Raw genomic sequence first — 19,642 nt, forward strand, 5'->3', positions numbered from 1 at the left:
CAGGATGTATAAGTGATTTGCCTATAACTGTGGATCAGTGAACCTTTTAGGGCTTGGAGGTTATACCGTCTATACTTAACCCTAACAGCTTTGAGACGCTTAGGGGGAGATTTACTAAGATTTTGCGCCATGTTTGAATCACAAAAGTGACGGAAATCAGCACAAAATCTTTTTTTTCCCAATTTACTATCCAGCACTAAACTTGTTTAGCACTTGAAGTAATGGAAAAGTAATGCACATAGCGCTGCTTTGCATTACTTTGTGCCATGGGGGATTGGGTTTAGCATGAGAAAACTGCGCCCTTTTCAAGTAGGCACAAGGAAGGAGAAATGCTTTTATTTCGCCTTCCTTTTCCAACTTTGCATGTGAGCTGCACTTCACATCACACAAACAAAGTGGGAACATGGTTAAAGTGAGTCTGTGCATAGTATTTTGTACTGGAAGGGTTCCTTCCAGTACGAAACCTATGCTACACTCATGGAGACACCCTTGCACCATGGCGCAAAGGTGTCTCTGTGGTGCACTGCAGCTGATTTCAGCGCAGCATTAGTGAGAGGGGAGGAGAGTGCCTTATTTGAGTAAATATGGTGCTCTCCTCTCTCCTTTTCACGTAGCGCGGCGCAGCATTTGCGGCTGCTGCAGTGCGCTATGTTAAAAAATTGTAAGTCTGCCCCTTAATTTGGTGTGTATGAGTGAGGAGAATTACATATAGAGTGACAACTATGAAGTAAAACTACAGAGTGAGAGTAAGGGTGAAAAAGTACAACCAAATAGACAATCCTTGAGGAGGGAATGAAAAACAAGTACATACATTCTTGTCAACTATTCTGAGTAACACTGATGGATATTAAAAAGTTGAAAATGTGTTGGAAAAAGGAGAGTATTTCAGCAGAAGGATGGGATACAGCTCTAAGGGCCAGATGTAGGTATCCAAATACCGGTCGGTAACAGCCAAAAATACCGATTTTCGGCCGTTACCGACCGGTATTTGGATACTGAGATGTAGGGCATGTCAAAATACAGATTCGGTAATTTTACCGAATGGGTCATTTTACCGAATCAGTAAATTTACTGATTCGGTAAAATTACCGATTCTGTAAAATTACAGGATCGGTAAAATTACCGAATCTGTATTTTGACATGTAGGTAGCACTTTCATTAGTGCTACATGGCTTTAAGGATTCGTTATTTACCACCAACTTTTAGTTGGTGGTAAATAAGGAATTCCTATGGGAATGCAAATATGTGCATTTACACTTGTGCCATGTGGCACACATACATGCCCTAAGGGCAAACAAGCCCTAATCAGGGGTGCAACAGGGTGTCAAAGTGACACCCTGCCACCCTTGAATTATTCGGTATTTACCGAATCGGTAATTACCGATTCGGAAATTGACATTCATACCTATGGGCCTACAGGCCCATAGGAATCAATGGCAAATACCGAATCCTACCGATTCAGTATTTTTTACCGAATTATTACCTACATTGGATTTACTGATTCATAAATACCGAATCGGTAAAATTCAGTATTTATGAATCGGTAAATCCAAATTACCTACATCTAGCCCCCAGTTACTACAGGGCCATGGGATTTACTGCCTGCAGTAAGAAATGTGCAGTCATATGTCTACATATAAATGAGGGTGAAATGAGTTGGACATCAAACATCTGTTTGCCTGTATTAAAAGAAGAGTCAATTTAGCTTTTTGTTTTCCTGGGCATGGAAGGGTTGATTCTAGGTATTTACAACATGACTCATAACATATGTTACATTTTAAACATATAATCTGTCTACCAATTGAAGTAATCAGGCTGACACAAATAGGTAAGGAAACATTAGGTTTATTGACAGTTGTTAGCCTCCACAGTTTTCAGGAAACTGGCAGGTAAAGACAGGTAATGGCATTCAAACATCAACACTCTGTTGTCATGGGGATGACATCATAGATGCTATGTGAGATTACTACACATCTGTTTCCCTGTATTAAAAGAAGAGTCAACTTAGCTTTTTGTTTTCCTGGGTATTGAAGGGTTGATTCTAGGTATTTACAACATGACTCATAAAATATGTTGCATTTTAAACATATACTTTGTCTACCAACTTAGGCTGTTACAGGTTAATTGTTCACAGTTCCCGAGTTCTAATTATTTGATTCACCACAATTTACAATGCCTGGCTCAGTGAGTTTTTCGGAAATGTGATTTGACCACCCACCAACACAGACACCACTCGTACTTCCAGTGGAGTGTTGAAGGATTTTATTTTAGTTTATTTCATCCATGAAGCTACTGGTATTGTTGATGCTTGCAAATGGCTCAGTGGAGGTGTGTGACTCAACATTTACAATGCAATTCCCTCTGAATAAACACAAAATAATGTATATCAAGCCCATAACTGGGATGTATTGAGCTGCACAAAGCCACCTTCCATGGCTCTGCAAGGTTTAGTAAATCCAAGATAACGCAAGGCAGAGCATTTTGCTGTCTTCCATTATCTTGCGGCAGGGAGGCATTTCATAGGGGAAGTGTGGGCATTCCGACACACATACACCCATGGATTTTGCCGCATTTCCAGATTTACAGAGAATTGCAAACCTGGGAATGTGTCATAGTGATACACCTCCCAAAACTAGGCATAGCAAGGAGAAATACCTTTATTTTTCCTCATTACTTCCTCAGGTCTTCAAGGATTGTTTTGGTGCAGGACAGTATTCCTTCCAGCACGAAAGCAATCCAGCTTGTAACACACGTGCCTGTTCCCCATTGTGTAAGGGTGTCTGCATTGACGCTATGCAGCACAAAGTGCTCTAGAGAAAGGAGGCAGCAATATTTGCCATATCTTTGGAAATATGGTGCATTTATGAAGCCTCCCTTTCATGCAGCACAGCTATACAAATGATAGGTTTGATGTAATTTCCTGGCACCATGTGTGCCAAGAGCATTCCAGATAGTAGATCTTGCTGTGTCTCAATCATGGGCAAACCACTTTCCCCCGCCCTTGTACAAAGGTGAGGGAATGTAGAGGTGAGGAGATAGGAATTTGTAGTTTCTGGCAAAAGTTCTGTTACCATCAATCTCTAAGTCAGGCCAGTAGACATCTTAATTCCTGGTGTGTAGGTCTCCCTTTAACCGTGCTGTCGAGTCCACATGTCGATATCTATCATGAGAAGCCATTTGGATATCTGATGGAGTCCTGATGAGGGGTTGACCGGCATGTTCTGAAAACCTGTGGGTAGCAAGTTGGAAACCCCTTCCTGTTTTGCATGACTGGTGTGCAATGGGGTACTACACATTGCAAAATCCCCAACTTATGTTGCTTATATAGTTTAAAAGCCGAAGTTCAACATGCCTATTATTGAGTGCTCACTTTCAGACAGAAACAGAGAGGGCTGACAGGCTGACAGACGTTTTTGCGAGGCCTGGGACTAAAACAGAACACAGGGCCCTTTTTGACGCTTCTTCTGTTCTTGGCAGTTGCAGTAAGCCCCTATTTCTATGTAGTAAAATAAATGTAGTCCCAAAGAAAGGAGAAAAATAGAAAATCTGGCATCTGGCATCATCTAATGTTATAGGGACATATGTACAAACACATTTTTCCATAGACACAGAATGAGTAAGCCCCTTTGATACATCTGGCCCATAGTCACGTAAGCCTTCTCATTATTAATAAGGACAGCAGGTTTCATTTCACTTACAAAATCTAAAACCAGATATTTGCTAAAGGAGAGCAGCACCATGGAAAGCACAGGGCCTGGAGCACAATCTTCCTCTGCCCCTCCATCTTGTGCTAGTGCTGCGGGCTGGCACTATTTCTGCCACTAACACCATCATCCGACCTATTCTGTAAAGAAACGTGAGTCACTTACACATTGCCTTTGTGGTCAGTTGGTGATGAGCGACAATGACTAATGTCTCTTGAGGTGAAAATCCTATGTTTTTTCAGACACTGCTTTTGCTTGGGATAAGTTAGGGACTGAAATACCGAACACAAAATCAGAGTGATCAAATGCAAGAATAATCCCTATGTTGGGTTATGAAATATTTGCTGATTTATTTGCGAATATGCTCATAGTGAAGTATTGTGTCTCGCATCTATGGTGAGTGCGAGTAGACATGAGAAATTAGATTTGTAATTAGAGTTCAGAGGTTGTAACCAGTGTATTCATTTCCAATGCCCTGAGTTGATAATTAATTTTGATCCTGTGATTTATATTTTGCAGTTGAAATTGTTATCCGTCCAAGAGAATCCAGGATTCCAGTCAATGACGGGATTCTCCTCAGCAGCTTTCTGGCTGCATTTGCCTACATCAAAGGTAAGGAATAGATTTCTCTACCTTCAACTAAGGCCCAACCGATGCGAGGCCTGTTGGGAGTCTTTTCTGAAGTTTGGCTGTGGTTCCGGCGTAGAGGGTGTTTCCGTAGTCCAGTCGGCTGGTGACGAGTGCCTGGGTGACTGTCTTCCTGGTTTCGGTGGGGATCCATCTGAAGATCTTTCGGAGCATGCGCAGGGTGTTGAAGAACGATGATGAGATGCATTGACTTGTCTGGTCATCGAGAGGGAGGAGTCCAGGATGAAGCCCAGGTTACGTGCGTGGTCCGTTGGCTTGGGAGTGGTGCCCAGGGCAGGGGGCCACCAGGAGTCGTCCCAGGCGGAGGGCGATGACCCCAGGATGAGGACTTCCGTCTTGTCTGAGTTCAGTTTCAGGCAACCACCATCCACTCGGCAACGTCTTTCATCCCTTTGTGTAGGCTGGTTCTGGCGGTTGCTGGGTCGTTGGTGAGGGAGAGGATCAGCTGGGTGTCGTCGGCGTAGGAGATGATGTTGAGGTTGTGTTGGCATGCGATGGCTGCGAGGGGGCTCATGTAGACGTTGAAGAGGGTGGGGCTGAGCGATGATCCCTGTGGTACGCCGCAGATGACTTCGGTGGCCTTGGATCTGAACGGGGGGAGGCGGACTCTCTGGGTTCTTCCGGCGAGGAACGAGATGATCCACTCCAGTGCCTTCTCTTGGATTCCGATGTTGCTGAGGCGCTGCACTAGGGTGCGGTGGCAGACAGTGTCGAACGCTGCGGAGAGGTCCAGGAGGATGAGGGCCGCTGTTTCCCCGTTGTCAAGCAGGGATCTGATGTCGTCCGTGGCTGCGATGAGGGCGGTCTTGGTGCTGTGGTTGGCTCAGGAGCCGGACTGCGAGTGGTCGAGGGATCCGTTTGTCTCGAGGAAGGTGGCAAGCTGTCTGTTGACGGTCTTCTCGATGACTTTGGCCGGAAAAGGGAGGATCGAGATGGGGCGGAAGTTCTTGAGGTCGGTGGGGTCCGCTGTTGGTTTCTTAAGGAGGGCGCTGAGCTTGGCGTGCTTCCAGCTTTCCGGGAAGGTGGCGGTGTTGAAGGAGGCATTGATGATGTCCCGGAGTTGGGGTGCGATGATGGAGTCGGCCTTGTTGAAGACATGGTGGGGGCAGGGGTCGGTTGGGGATCCGCAGTGGATGGTGTTCATCGTGCGGGTTGTTTCTTTGGTGCTGACCGGGGTCCAGGCGCAGAGGGTGGTGGGCGTTGGTTCGGTGGTTGGGTGCGTGGTTGGTGCGCCGAAGCGGTTGTGTATTTCGGCGATCTTGCGGTGGAAGAACGAGGCGAGTGAGTCGCAGAGGTCTTGTGAGGAAGTGATGTCGTTGTTTCCGGCGCTGGGGTTGGAGAGCTCTTTGACGATGCTGAAGAGTTCCTTGCTGTTGTGGGCATTGTTGTCCAGTCGTTCTTTGAATGCTGTCTTCTTGGTGGTGCGGATCAGCTTGTGGTGTTTGCGGGTGGCGTGCTTGAGGGCAGTCATGTTGTCTGTGGTTTGGTCGTTGCGCCAGGTTTTCTCGAGGGTGCGGCAGTTCTTCTTGGAGTTCTTAAGTTCGTTGGTGAACCAGGAGGCTTTTTTGCTGCTGTGTCTGCTGGAGGGGTCTTCAGTGGTGCGAGGTCGTCTGCGCAGTTGGTGATCCACTGTGTGAGGTTGTTGGCTGCTTCGTTGCGGTCCGTTGTGCTGGCGGGAGGGTTCTGGCTGAGGGAGGTGGTGAGCAGGTCGGCAGTGATCTTGTTCCAGTTCCTGCGAGGAACCTGTTGCGGGTGGTGGTGGGTCGTGGTTCTCCTGAAGCTGAAGTGGACGCAGCTGTGGTCAGTCCAGGGAAGTCCGGTGGAGTGGCTGAAGGAGATGTACTTGCTTGAGGAGAAGACTGGGTCAAGCGTGTGGCCGGCGTAGTGGGTGGGGGTGTTCACCAGTTGCTTGAGACCGAGGTTGGCGAGGTTGTCCACATTTCAATCACCAAAAATGCAATTCTTAATGTTGAAATAACAAAACAAACACTACCCACCCAAATACCGATTATATCCCTTAACTAATAGTATAAAAAACTTTTTGAATTAAACACCCACATCAATGAACCCTCAAGATAAAAAATAAATAACACAAATGTAAGAATAATGTAAATAAATTAAAAATACTCATTTTTAAAATGTATAATAAATTGAGAATTTTCAAAATACATGTTAAATTAAACATTATCAACCCTTGCACAATATATCCCATAACCTTTAAACAATTGTAACTTTAATAACCCAAATATTATTATAAGAATAACATTAAATTGAATATATGACTAAACATTCATATTACATTTAAACTAACTACATTAATTACAATGATACTTTAATCACATTAACTATGGGATATTTTAGAAATTGATATTTTTCAGGCAGGACAAGCAGAACTTGCATATAGGTAAGAGATGTGTACATCAACATCACCCATTAAAAGATGTAGAGGAGGCCTGGAATAATTCATAAAGAAGAAAACCCAATTATTAAAAAGTATGCTAGATGAGAAAAAGTAGCCAGAGGAAACAGTTTCGGCCCTCCCTTTCTCAAAACTCTTAGAATGTACTGGCCTCCATGTGTTGTGTACACGTAATGACAGTCTCCAGAAACAAAATGAGTGATGTCTACAGGGCCAGCTCTAGAGTGGTATGAACAGTGCAGCTACCTTAGCGCTGACCTCAGGGGAAGTCTTGTTTAGAAATAACTTATGGGTTTAAAAAACCTGTGTTGCAGAGTTCCTTGTGTGTCCAGCAGTTTACAGGCAACAATAAAAATTTTGAGATAACTCTGGTGATTAATGTTCCTGTTGATGAGTGGCAAGTTTTCACTAGAGGCAGTTTTGACTCATCATAAAGTAGTGCAGAGGGTTAATGCCACATGCAAAGAATGTGTACAAAGCAAGTCACATAACTGTATTTTATCCAGATAGCTCAGTAGATTGCTGCCTTTGTCAAAGAGATCCTTTCGTTTCTTGCAGTTCATAAGTTACAACCCTAATAATACACAGTGACCTATGAACCTTCATCAAAGAGCTGCATGCAAAGTGCATGGTATAGGTTAAAACTGTATGTTTTTTACCCATCTGTCATTATCCTCAGGTTGCTTGAATGGGTTCCTTTTTGTTTTTGAGTTTTATATAGAGCGAACTAGACCTGACACATCGGGTATCAGAGCGCTTTACATGAGCACCAGTTTCGTTACAGATGGACACATTCATTTTTGTTAGGCACAGGTAGATCATGGCCCACATGCATCAAGCATTTTTGGAGTCGCAAACGGTGCGATTCCTTAAAATCGGCCGTTTGCGATTCCAAAAAGGCTTTTGGGAATGCATCATTTTGTAAAGAAAAGGAGTTTGGTCCTGGGATGAAGGGGTAGCTGGACCAATTGAAATATGAACAATAAAGAATTTGCTAACCCCCACTTGAATTTTTTGTCTCAACTTTTAAGAATACACAAACAAAGAAATTATCTTCTGTCTGTCAGGGTATTTTATTTAAACCCTTTAGAATTTTAACAAGTTTCTTTATATATTTTCATGGGTGAGAAAGATACTTATATACAACATTTACACATATATACAACTATTATACAACAAACATATATACAGATATAGACAGTTTATGTACAATCTTCTTTTTCAAAAGCAACGATTTCACAAATAATAGCTCTTTGTGAAACATTTCTCAACTATAATTACCACAAAATGAAATAGTAACAAAAAAAGGCAACCAAGTTACTTTAAGAAAGGTCAATATCAACTTTGGAGAAAAAGTCAAAGTGATAAACAATAAATTCTTGTTCACTTTCTTTTAGTGCCTGCCAACACGTTTCGAATCTGGAGTTAAATTACAGATTCTCATCAGGGCTCTTTCATTGTGGGTAATCTGAATAAAGAATGCAAAAGAAGATCATTCAGTAACTAGATCTAGGTAGAAATAACGTATTCCCCTTTCAGAAATGGATGTCACTAAGCGTGTTACCTTAAGCTGTGGGCGACGCGATCCCGCGGGTCCAATTATTGTAACGAAGCTAGTGAATTCCTGGGTCTTTAAATGCAACTGTAGACCTAATGTACGGAGTAAGGTCTATTCTACTGTTTCATCAAGGAACAACAAAGCCAGCCTGTTTCTCAGACAAAAAGGCAATCAATCCATACCTATAATGGTGTAGTCAGCGTGAGGGGGTTCGTTTATTCTGATTTCGCTCTTCGCACACACACGGAGATTCCAAAAATACTCTGCAAAGTACAAAGAATAGTGCTACTGAAAGCCCATTCTTTTTGTTATTAGCATTCTAATCGGCATTTTCCCCAGAAAGTTATTAAAACATTCATACAAGAGAGCACGCTACACTCCCAGAGAGTGCCTCTTTGAAACAAAGGTAAAACGTGATCTTGAAAAATTGGTGTGTGTCACCACCTTTTGTGCAGAAACACACACCATAAGACAAATGGTCCTCAAACATTGGCATCTTCTTGAAGAACTTGAAGTGCCATTTCCACACCCCATTTTTGCGTATAAGAAAAATCAAAGTATTGGACAACAGATTGTCCGCGCAGACATAAGGCTAACTAAACCTAAAAGTGATTTGCTAGCACAATGGGGACTAAAGCCCATTGAAGGCCACCACAGATGTGGCAATTGCGTGGCCTGTGATTCGACCATTGAGGGTAAAACCTTTCAACACGCAAATATCATCTGGCCACATATCGGCTTTTCCAACTGTAGGACCAAAAATGTTGTGTACACAATTGTTTGCCCTTGCCCTAAAGTGTACATAGGAAAGACGAACCAACAAGTCAATACACGCATGACACAACATAGATCACGCCTTAAAAATAAAGTCCTGACTGCACCCCTGGTCCAACACTTCATTGAGAGCAATCATGCGGATAATGATTTTCAGTGGACTGTCCTATTTAGTATGAATCAAACTAAACCCGGCATTAACATAGAGCAAGTGTTGCTGAGGAAGGAGGCTTACTTGATTTTAAAATTCAATAGTGCACAAACAGGCTTGAACTCGTTGTCAGAGATTTCCAGGCTGTAAGGCGCTTGCAATCTCCACAACGACTGTCAAACTACTGGTACCATAATGCTTAGCGGCGGCTTAATATAGTGGAAGATCCAAACATGGCCTCCGTAATGGTGGATGGTTTGCTGGTAGAGGAAGCCACAGTAAGAGGAAGGTGAGTGCGGGTGGGGTAGAGCGATTTCTTCGTGACTCCCGAGTTTTGCTCCCACTAAACCAAAACAATCCCAATGTAGGCTTACAGCGCGACTTTGACACGCTGTCTCCAACACTGCGGAGGACGCCGAACTACTGTCCCAAAAGAGGCGTTCCATATCGGAGAAGGTCAAAACACGATCTCCGCAGTTAAAGAAAGCAATACAGATATGTCCTGGTTTTTTGAGGAATATGCCGATTAGAATGCTAATAACAAAAAGAATGGGCTTTCAGTAGCACTATTCTTTGTACTTTGCAGAGTATTTTTGGAATCTCCGTGTGTGTGCGAAGAGCGAAATCAGAATAAACGAACCCCCTCACGCTGAATACACCATTATAGGTATGGATTGATTGCCTTTTTGTCTGAGAAACAGGCTGGCTTTGTTGTTCCTTGATGAAACAGTAAAATATCCCTTACTCCGTACATTAGGTCTACAGTTGCATTTAAAGACCCAGGAATTCACTAGCTTCGTTACAATAATTGGACCCGCGGGATCGCGTCGCCCACAGCTTAAGGTAATATGGCTGAGATACCCGCCACCCCCTCTCAACACACTCCCCAAGGATGGGAAACCGGAAACAGTTCTGAACTTTTGGAAGACGGGAGGGAGTGACCCTCCCGGCCGTATTTATTAAAATATGAAACAAAATTAAAACATTAAAATAACAGTTTCATATTATGTACAATTTCATTACCACATTGCGATGTTTGGCTCACCTTAACATATTCTCTAATACAAAGGTTCTCCTAGCCGAACTAACATCCTACAAAACATTAACTTGACATTTTGAAATTGTACATCCTAACGTTTAAGGGCCAACGGCAAGATCGTAACCGGTGTCAAGATCCCTAAACCAGAAATATCCCCCTCACTTGTGAGGGGCGACCGCACAGAGGTGTACCTCAAGTGCAACTACCAATTTCCCTTGACTTGACGGGGGCCCCAATAAACTCGACGCCACTTAAAGGTCGTCCGAGGACTCGTGTGAGGTATCTAGAAGGTAGCGTAGACCCCCTCCCAAACCCCACACAACTTACCACATCTGCCGTCGCAGATATCCTGGCCCCGGGAAATTCCCCAGGAGGGGGCTGTAGCCCCTCCTACCCAGGAAGGGGCTTTGACCCCTTTCCTTTCCTTTCGGCGTCCCATCCTTAGAAGGGACCGCCTACCCGTTGAGGGGCCAATGGCCACCTCCCTCGAGCGCTCCCATCCGTAATGGGTGACGCCCACTCATAGGGATCTACCAATTAGTGCTCACCGATCATGACCTTACCGCCCGACCAAAAATAAATACGACAATTTAGCTAAAATCACTCAATTACAAAACACCATAACCATTTCATATGTGATTACTGATCAAATATTAGCGCAGAATAACTTTATTTGAAAAACATACTGTAGATGACCATTCTTTATTGCATATTCAAAATAACACGACCATCACCACAACCTGCAAAAAATAGAATTACCACATCAAAGCTTTATTCAAAACAACTGGCTGTCCTCAGGGGCCGGTGGGTGGGTCAAAATTGGCTCTTCGTTCCGTCTCGAGCTCACGTGCAGCGAGGGGTGCAGCTTCAGAGCACAGGAACAAGAGGATGCGTTCTTGGCTTGTTGCTCCTTTTATCCGTCTTCAGGGCGGGCGTAAACCCGCCCCTGCCTGCCCCTAGGGCGTGGCCGGCTGCGTCAGTGTCTAGGCCAGCCCATTCTAAGGGCGGGAAAAAGCGCGCCCCGGCTACGCCGCTTCGGGCATACCAGCCGAGGCTCGCCTCCCGCCCACAAAATGGCTTCCCGGGGGGCTCGTGGTACTCAACCATACGTTCGGGGGGACCGAATGGTCGCCCCTTTCCACACGCTTAGTGACATCCATTTCTGAAAGGGGAATAAGTTATTTCTACCTAGATCTAGTTACTGAATGATCTTCTTTTGCATTCTTTATTCAGATTACCCACAATGAAAGAGCCCTGATGAGAATCTGTAATTTAACTCCAGATTCGAAACGCGTCGGCAGGCACTAAAAGAAAGTGAACAAGAATTTATTGTTTATCACTTTGACTTTTTCTCCAAACTTGATATTGACCTTTCTTAAAGTAACTTGATTGCCTTTTTTTGTTACTATTTCATTTTGTGGTAATTATAGTTGAGAAATATTTCGCAAAGAGCTATTATTTGTGAAATCGTTGCTTTTGAAAAAGAAGATTGTACATAAACTGTCTATATCTGTATATATGTTTGTTGTATAATAGTTGTATATATGTGTAAATGTTGTATATAAGTATCTTTCTCACCCATGAAAATATATAAAGAAACTTGTTAAAATTCTAAAGGGTTTAAATAAAATACCCTGACAGACAGAAGATTATTTCTTTGTTTGTGTATTCTTAAAAGTTGAGACAAAAAATTCAAGTGGGGGTTAGCAAATTCTTTATTGTTCATATTTTGGAATGCATCAAGCATTTGTAGAAATCGCAACATTTTTGCGATTTCTAAAAATGCGATTGCTTTTATAATTGCGAATTCGCAATTAGGGTGTCAAATTTACCGAGTGGTTGAACCACTCGGTAGATTTGCAAAAAGTGTTAAAAACGCTGCAAAAGCATTTTTTACACATTCATGTTACGGACACACATGTCCTTAGGACATGTGTGTGTGCAACATGATGCGAAAACATCATTTCATGGGTGCAGGGGGGGGTCATTTGAACCCCCCTCTCCACCCTTGAAATGCAATCAGGATTTGCGATATTCTAAGTGCGAATTCGCAATTCCGATTCATTCCTATGGGCATTTTAGCCCATAGGAATGAATGGGAATTGCGAATTGGCACTTTGCTAATCGCCTAATATTTGAGAATCGGTAAAAATTGCGATTTTTACCGATTTTCAAATATTTTGAGAAAATGTACATGCATCCAATTTTGCATTTCCTAATTTGCGATTCCCTAAAAATCGCAAATTAGGAAGTGCAAAATGAAACAATGATGCATGTGGGCCTAAGTGATTTGCCCAGAAAGTATGGTTTAACATGTGATTCCTACACCTTGTAATCCTCATTGTCTTATGTAACATTTCTTATACACTGATTTACACATGTATGCTTCATTTTTTCTGTATGTGTGTGTGATGTAAAGTGCTCTGACATCCTACACTCGTATGAGTAGTGCTATAAAACAAATGAACTACATGTGGGAGAGCAGCTAAGGAGAGATGAGTGGTACTGCTGGAGCGTGGTAGTGAGGAAATTCATGGAGAAGTAGATCATGGGAGTAGTATGGCATACAAATTTGTCTCACTAGGCCCTGACTGTATAAGTGTAACCAGATGCCATATTCTATATAATATCCTTAGGGTACAATGGGCGTTTGCACCTGTTTTTTGTGTCCTTTCCATTTGTGAATCAGTTGCCATCCCAGCTAAGAAGTAAGAAACTGAACAATGGTTTGCCAACTGAAATGCGATTGAAAACCATTGAAAACTGTTAATACATACCATACCAACTTGCAATTTGACAGGGACCAAAATCAATATCCATTTTACCCGCCTTCCAAAGCGCCTTACACGCCCCTTCCAAATTGTGATTTGGTATGGGGTTAATATATATGAAAAAGGGATTTCGAACCGCAAGAATTCTTCCTACACTTTGCACTTATTTCTTGTCACACAGTGTAACTGTGCATGGATTTAAAACCAAACAAAATATCTGTAATTAAGATGTTCCACTTAAAGACATGTTCTGTATGTTTGGAAAGTGACATTGTTTTATAGATGAGCTGCGGTAAGCTTTGGAATGTGAAGACACAACCTAGAGGAACATAACAAAATTGGTAAAATAGGTATATGTGCCGTGTAATGCAGTGTGCAACATAAATAAGAAAGAATCTTTGACAACTAGCACGTGCATTATTTGTCATTCTTTGTTTTTGGATGGCTGTTACCTCACAGAATATTATCACAGATGTTTGCATGTATAGAGACATTGATCAAGAGGCATCTTCTTTTTCCACCCAACTCACATTGATGTGTCTTTGAAGAATGCAGTAAAAGTGTCAGTGGTTGAACAGTTCGAAAGATACTTACAACTAAAGGATTACTTTTTTGCACCAGCTATCTCCCTGGCAGAACTCGCAGTGCTCCCTAGTTCGATTTAAGTACACAGTTTATCCCAAATTCGTGTTGAATTTATGCCTCACAGCGCTTTAAGTAGTGGCGGAGAGGGGGTTTCTGTATCCTACTCTTCTGGTGTATTCATTAAATAACCCAAGCCACTAGTCTATGGACCTTTGGTCATCGAAAATGAGAAGTATAAAGGACCAATCAGAAATAATCTACATTAAACACACAGCAATAAAAGCATTAAAGACTTTTAGTACAGTCAATAGGGAGATCTTGTGTGAGTTACAGGGTTTTATTTTAAATTCTTTAGTCTTTCATATTTATTCAATAAGTATTAATCTTCTAAGTAGCAGCATTACAAGTTAATATATTCCAATAATGAATATTTCAATATAAGGATCAATATAGTATTAGTCAAAATAACAGTTACTATTGTAACAATGCAGCAATCATGTTCCATATGGAGTTCCCTAATCGAATTTAAGCTAGAATTACATTGAATAAGGTGTCTGTTCAGATACCCAATTAAAAGTACTGATGAGGGAATACGTTTATTGGATTAAAGTCATATTAATTGAAGGAAAAATCAAGCTGGAAAGTATTCTCAGCTACCAATCAGCAGACATGAAGAGAGATATATTCTCAAGAACCACAGAGATAAGTCTCCAGCAATTGCAAGTGAGAGAAGCGCCCTCTGCTCTAGGAACACACTGTAATATAAACACACAACATTCTAGATGGTAACAAGTGTCTTTTTGTCCATCCACAACGTACAATAGGATTTTAGACAGTTCTTGGGAATAGGTGGGTAGACTCCCCATCTTCTCACGTCTGCCCTTCCCATGAATCATCCTTTCTGTTGTCTCCCGGTGCAAACCGCTGTTGTCTAATACAAAACAAATGCCTAGTAACAGAAGGCTTCTGGAAAATGGCAGCATCTCCAGCAAAAAAGAAAACTTTTTGTGCGAAACAACAGCTGAATGTGGAAAAAAGGAATTTCAATGTTAACGTGAGTCTGCCGTTAATATGGCATCAGAAGTTAGGCTAAGTTAAATCAGCATTTTTAGTTCAGCTACAGGCTTATAATTTCTAGGTATGATTACCTACTACAACATTTGCCTTTATTATATGCATGTTACTTAAACATAGACTTTTGCACATTTAAAATAAAAATGTGTTTTTGTTTAAAACGTAAATGTTGCTACTGCAGTAGTCAAAGATTCATGAGGAACTAGGTATCTAATGTCTCTCTCTAATTTCAATGTTCATGACAATCACATTTTCCAAATCAATTAGTTACAGACTTGTTTTTCAGCTGAGACAGGCAAATATTTTTAACACTCACAAACTAACACATTTGTTAAATCAGAAAGTTTGTGACTGCTAAAAACACTAATGGAAAGCACCAAACCTATTTTACAAATCCGAAAACATTTTCTGAAACAGTAAATGGGTTTAGAAATGGATATGGATTTGCAATTTGGAAGGGGCGTGCTATGGATTTACCTTCCAAATTCAGAATGTGTATCCTGTGTATCGATGGGTTGCAACTGTGATTCCAGTTGAAACCATTTAAAAGTTACTGGCTGCAAAGTACAGGAAGTAGCTGATTCACAAAGGAGAATGGGTTCCTTTTGCATGCCTTTCCCTTTGTAAATTTATTTATTTATTTATTATTGAAATTTATAAAGCGCATACGTTTGCCCGTGGGCGTCTTGGTGCTAAAATCATCGTCGCAGCTTCAGGGGGAGCAGGTAGTGGTCCCGAAGACCTCTGCCAACTCTCAGTGATGCTCTCAAAATGGAAACACTTTTTCTGCATGAAATGTTTTACTTGCATTTTAAAGGATACACTTTATTTGACATTGTATAGAACTGCCATGGACATTACCGACCGGCAGCGATCAGAAGACATCAACACATTTCAACCCTCATATTGAATGCTCGTTGGTCTGCTAAACCATTAATAATCCTGCATAGTTCTCTGGTTAAGACTTTGCATCTCCATTTAAGTAAACCCCAACACCCCTACATAATTCCCCCCACCCTATCCGACCTCAAATTTCCAATGCTTTTGTCCCTTAGGGGGCCCTGTCACCCTAGAAGAAAAGGAGATGTTTTGCATATATCGACACGAGCTGGTATTGCTAAGAGATAGTTGCTCTCAGTAAGGGTGGCCCTTGCTAAATAGCATGATCGGTTCTAGCGCCATGACTTGCCACAAGTTTTATAACCAATGTGCTTTTGGGGTGGTGGACGTTTTCTTGTTCCTGTACAACAAGCTTAACCTTTTGTTTCACTGCCCCGGCATATGGACTATCATGGCTCCCTGTTATTGACCCCTTCTGTCTGAATAGCTGCTCCTGTGTGTAGGAAGATGAATAAACTCGTGATCTTGCCTTTATGGCTTATTACTTTCATCCTGTATGTTTGGCTTATTGTGCATTCCCACCAGATGTTTAGCACAGGTTTCACGCCAGTACCACTGATCGGAGGTGCTTGGAAACATGTGAAGCAGTTTGTGGGGTGGACGGTACCTTCTCATCCTAATGTTGTACTTGGATTCTCTATGTTAAAACTTCTGAAACTTACTTCGGGGTAGTGCCAGCTTTTTTCCAGTTGTGTGTCTGGCCCTTCCCTGCCCAATTCAGTGTCCCATCGTGTTTGATATTTTTGTGTTTTGTGTTCCACCTTTTATGAAGTATAGTGTAAGATGTCGTAGTTGTACTTACTGAAGCCTATCATCAGTGGCCTAGTCAACACCCCAAAATAAAGAAAGGGAAAATCATAAGGGATGCGAAGCCTGTCACAGTAAAAAAGGCCGGAAGGCGAGAGAATGCAAGGGCGGAAATCAAGTGGTGCAGCAGGTGCAATGGCACTGGGGGCCAAATGGCCTGATGTGTCCACTAAACCCTATTTATTGCTGTATTTTATCATTCAAATAACAGCCTTGGGCCCACTTTCTACTTGGTCTAGGGCCCACAATGCACTGGTTACTGAGAGTGTGAAAGAGAGGGTTGGAAGGAAGAGTGGAAAATTAGAGCATATGAAAAGAAGAAAGCAGCTGTGACATGAAGGAAGGGCTAAAAATATCAAAAGATTAATGCAAGGGTGAAAGGACTGATGGATGAAATGTCAAAAAACATGGAATGGAAGAGTGGAAGAAAGAATGGCTGGGATCAAGAAAGGATGGATGGATGGATGGATGGATGGATGGATGGATGGATGGATGGCAGAGTGCATGGAAGGATGTTTGGATCAATTGGACATATGACAAATGGAGAGTTAAATGATGTATGGATGAAAAAGAAGGGATGTATGAATGGGAAAAGGATGGATGAATGGATGGAATTGTGAGTGGAATGATAGAAGGATGGATGAAAGAGTAACGATGAAAGGGTGGATAGACAGAATGGTAAAGGAACTATAAATGGAAGCATGAAGAGATGGATAGATGGATGGATACATGAAAGGCTTTCAAGGTTGGAGAGGCAGATGGATGGAAGATGGGATGAAGGGACCTCATTTAGAGTGGGGAGGGCTTTCTCTCTTCACTCACCCGATGGCATTCGAGGTATGGATTACAGTGGGGGCTATTTTAATTTTCTGGGTACTCCCTTGCCTATCAACTTAAATCACTTCGGGCGAGTTTTTGCATTCAGAGAAACCTTTAGTGCCTGATTATGAGTGGGTTATTTTCTGACCCCTTCATAAACCCATTTGTGCAGGGGTCAGATTTACAAGATGAGTGTCATTTAGGGCATCCGATAATTATCAGACGAGTTAAATACATCAACCTTTGTTAAATTTCATAAAGGTCAAACCAGCCGAAATTTAACAAGGCAAAAGCATATGGTATTTACTTTAACATGTGAATTTTGATGCGTTAAACTTTAATATCCACATGTTCTTCCCAGAAAGTCGCAATAAGTGCTATTTATCGTGCCAGATAAATAACGTACCCCACGGTATCGTTATTTGTAAGGTGCGATAAATAGCAGCATTCCTCTATTTTCCATGACTTGAATACCTTTTTGTTGAATTCTGGTGTGAAATGAAGGTTCAGGTGTATTGGGTTTCGGGTTTTGTAAATGTAGTGAGACGCTCTCCGAACCCTATTTAACCTATATTTCAAGCACTGTCTTTGTTAAATGTGAGATGTATAAGCTCCTAGGGCCCGATTCACAAAAGTAATCTGAAATAAAATCCTAACTTTACTACTTTCGGGATTCACAAAGGGCATTTAGGAGTAGTAAAGTTAGGATTTTGTCTCACTTAAATGTACGCTTTGGTCTTAAGTTTAACTTAAGTTTAACTGAGAAAAATTCCTAACTTTACTACTCCTAAATGCCCTTTGTGAACACCGAAAGTCGTAAAGTTAGGATTTTGTCTCAGATTACTTTTGTGAATCGGGTCCAGTGATGGGTGCTCCCTAAGTAGCCAGGGGATAGCCCATAAAGCAAGTTGTGCCATTTCCATATGTAGCCATTCTATCTAATTTACGCAACTGTCAATCGTTCACAGTAAAATCTATAAAAGAAATTCCTACAGGAAAACTTAGTTTAAATGTTTACCACCAATGGAACATCCATAAAACATAACAAACCATCTTGATACACCTGCACTTAAGTTAGCACCGTAGCAAGTTGTAAGTAATTCTATAGGTGGATAGTGATGACTATGTCCGTGATTACTTTACATTTATGCAGGTTTTTAAGCCCCAGCTTGTATTTCTGACAGCAGTGGCATCATCTAACATCTGTATTGCTGCTTCTGCAGATCACAAATAACTGAGGCCTGACTGCACTGTGCATGTTTCATGATAAATTTGGCTCCTTACCACAGCGCCAATCACAGCGATTTGTCCATGCGTCCATTTTGTGAGATTGATCTGACCGCGTCTTCTTTCTCTGTAGACCACCCTGAACGAGCCGCCCTGCTCTTCATATCCAGTATTTGCATTGGCTTAGTCCTGACGTTGTGCACCCTAGTCGTGAGGGTCTCCTGCACCGCGGATTTCAAGAAGCGTCGCCAAACGCAAAGCCAGCTACCAAAGGAGAGTGCCTACCAAGAGGACAGCAGTGAGGAGGATGACGAGGAAGAGGACCCAACACCTTCAGACAGTTCAGATGAGGTGGTTGGAGTCTACAAGACCTCTCACTTTGTTCGCTTTTCAATGGACCCGGCTGATCTGGCAGAAAGAATTGATCGACGAGAACAGATCATACAAGAAATCTGGATGAACAGTGGTTTGGATATGCCTGCTGCCAGGCACTTAAATACATATTACTAAAGAACCTATCCATTTTGAAAGGATAATGCACACTGTGTGGGATTTGTTTTGCTTTTTCTCACTTACGCCTTCTGTGAAGGGAGAATTATGTGAGCCAAACATCTGTAAGAAAACAGGTATTTAAATGGCTTTAGACCATGTTATATGCATCCATTTCAGGGACATTGTTGGAACAGATGCGTGGCTTATGTTTATATTTTTTTACTGATTTCTATTTATCAGCACCAGCTTAAGAGATCACTTAGTACTGTAAGTAAATAGTTTATCTTGTTTAAGAGCAAAACGATGAGTTTGTCCGTCCAAGAAAGATTTCTAGCCTGTGCGAGGCATGCCAGGGCATTACTCTTGTAGTAACTTACAACACTGGATTACAAATAACACTTACTTTACTTGAGGAACATTAAAACATGGTGCTGACCCTACAGGCACTAAGCACAAGCATATATTGCTGTTGTATTGAAATATGAATATTGCTACACATAAAAGAAGAAGATATAGGACCACACACTTTAACTGCAAAATTGTTAGCCACAGCTGAAGAAAGGGTAGAAATGTGCCTTGAAAATCACGATTTAGCCATTCTGTCACCTTGAAAATCAAGCTGTGATTGGTTCAGTAGCCAGTGTTAGAGCAATCGTTGGCCAATGGAGGGAGGA

General features: G+C 41.9%; 1 protein-coding gene across 2 annotated transcripts in view; it reads left to right on the plus strand.

Moving 5' to 3' along the window:
* Positions 1-19,426, plus strand: part of EVA1C (eva-1 homolog C) — a 401,925-nt gene extending 382,499 nt beyond the window's left edge. For both annotated transcript variants that reach the window (XM_086933993.1, XM_086933994.1), the window contains exons 7-8: positions 4,224-4,316; positions 18,610-19,426. In XM_086933993.1, the coding sequence (XP_086790119.1) occupies positions 4,224-4,316; positions 18,610-18,986 (470 nt within the window). In that variant the 3' untranslated portion in view covers positions 18,987-19,426. The remainder of the gene's footprint in view (positions 1-4,223; positions 4,317-18,609) is intronic.
* The last annotated feature ends 216 nt before the right edge of the window (positions 19,427-19,642 follow it).

Source organism: Lissotriton vulgaris, chromosome 8 (genome assembly GCF_964263255.1).
Source record: "Lissotriton vulgaris chromosome 8, aLisVul1.2, whole genome shotgun sequence".
Lineage (NCBI taxonomy): Eukaryota > Metazoa > Chordata > Amphibia > Caudata > Salamandridae > Lissotriton > Lissotriton vulgaris.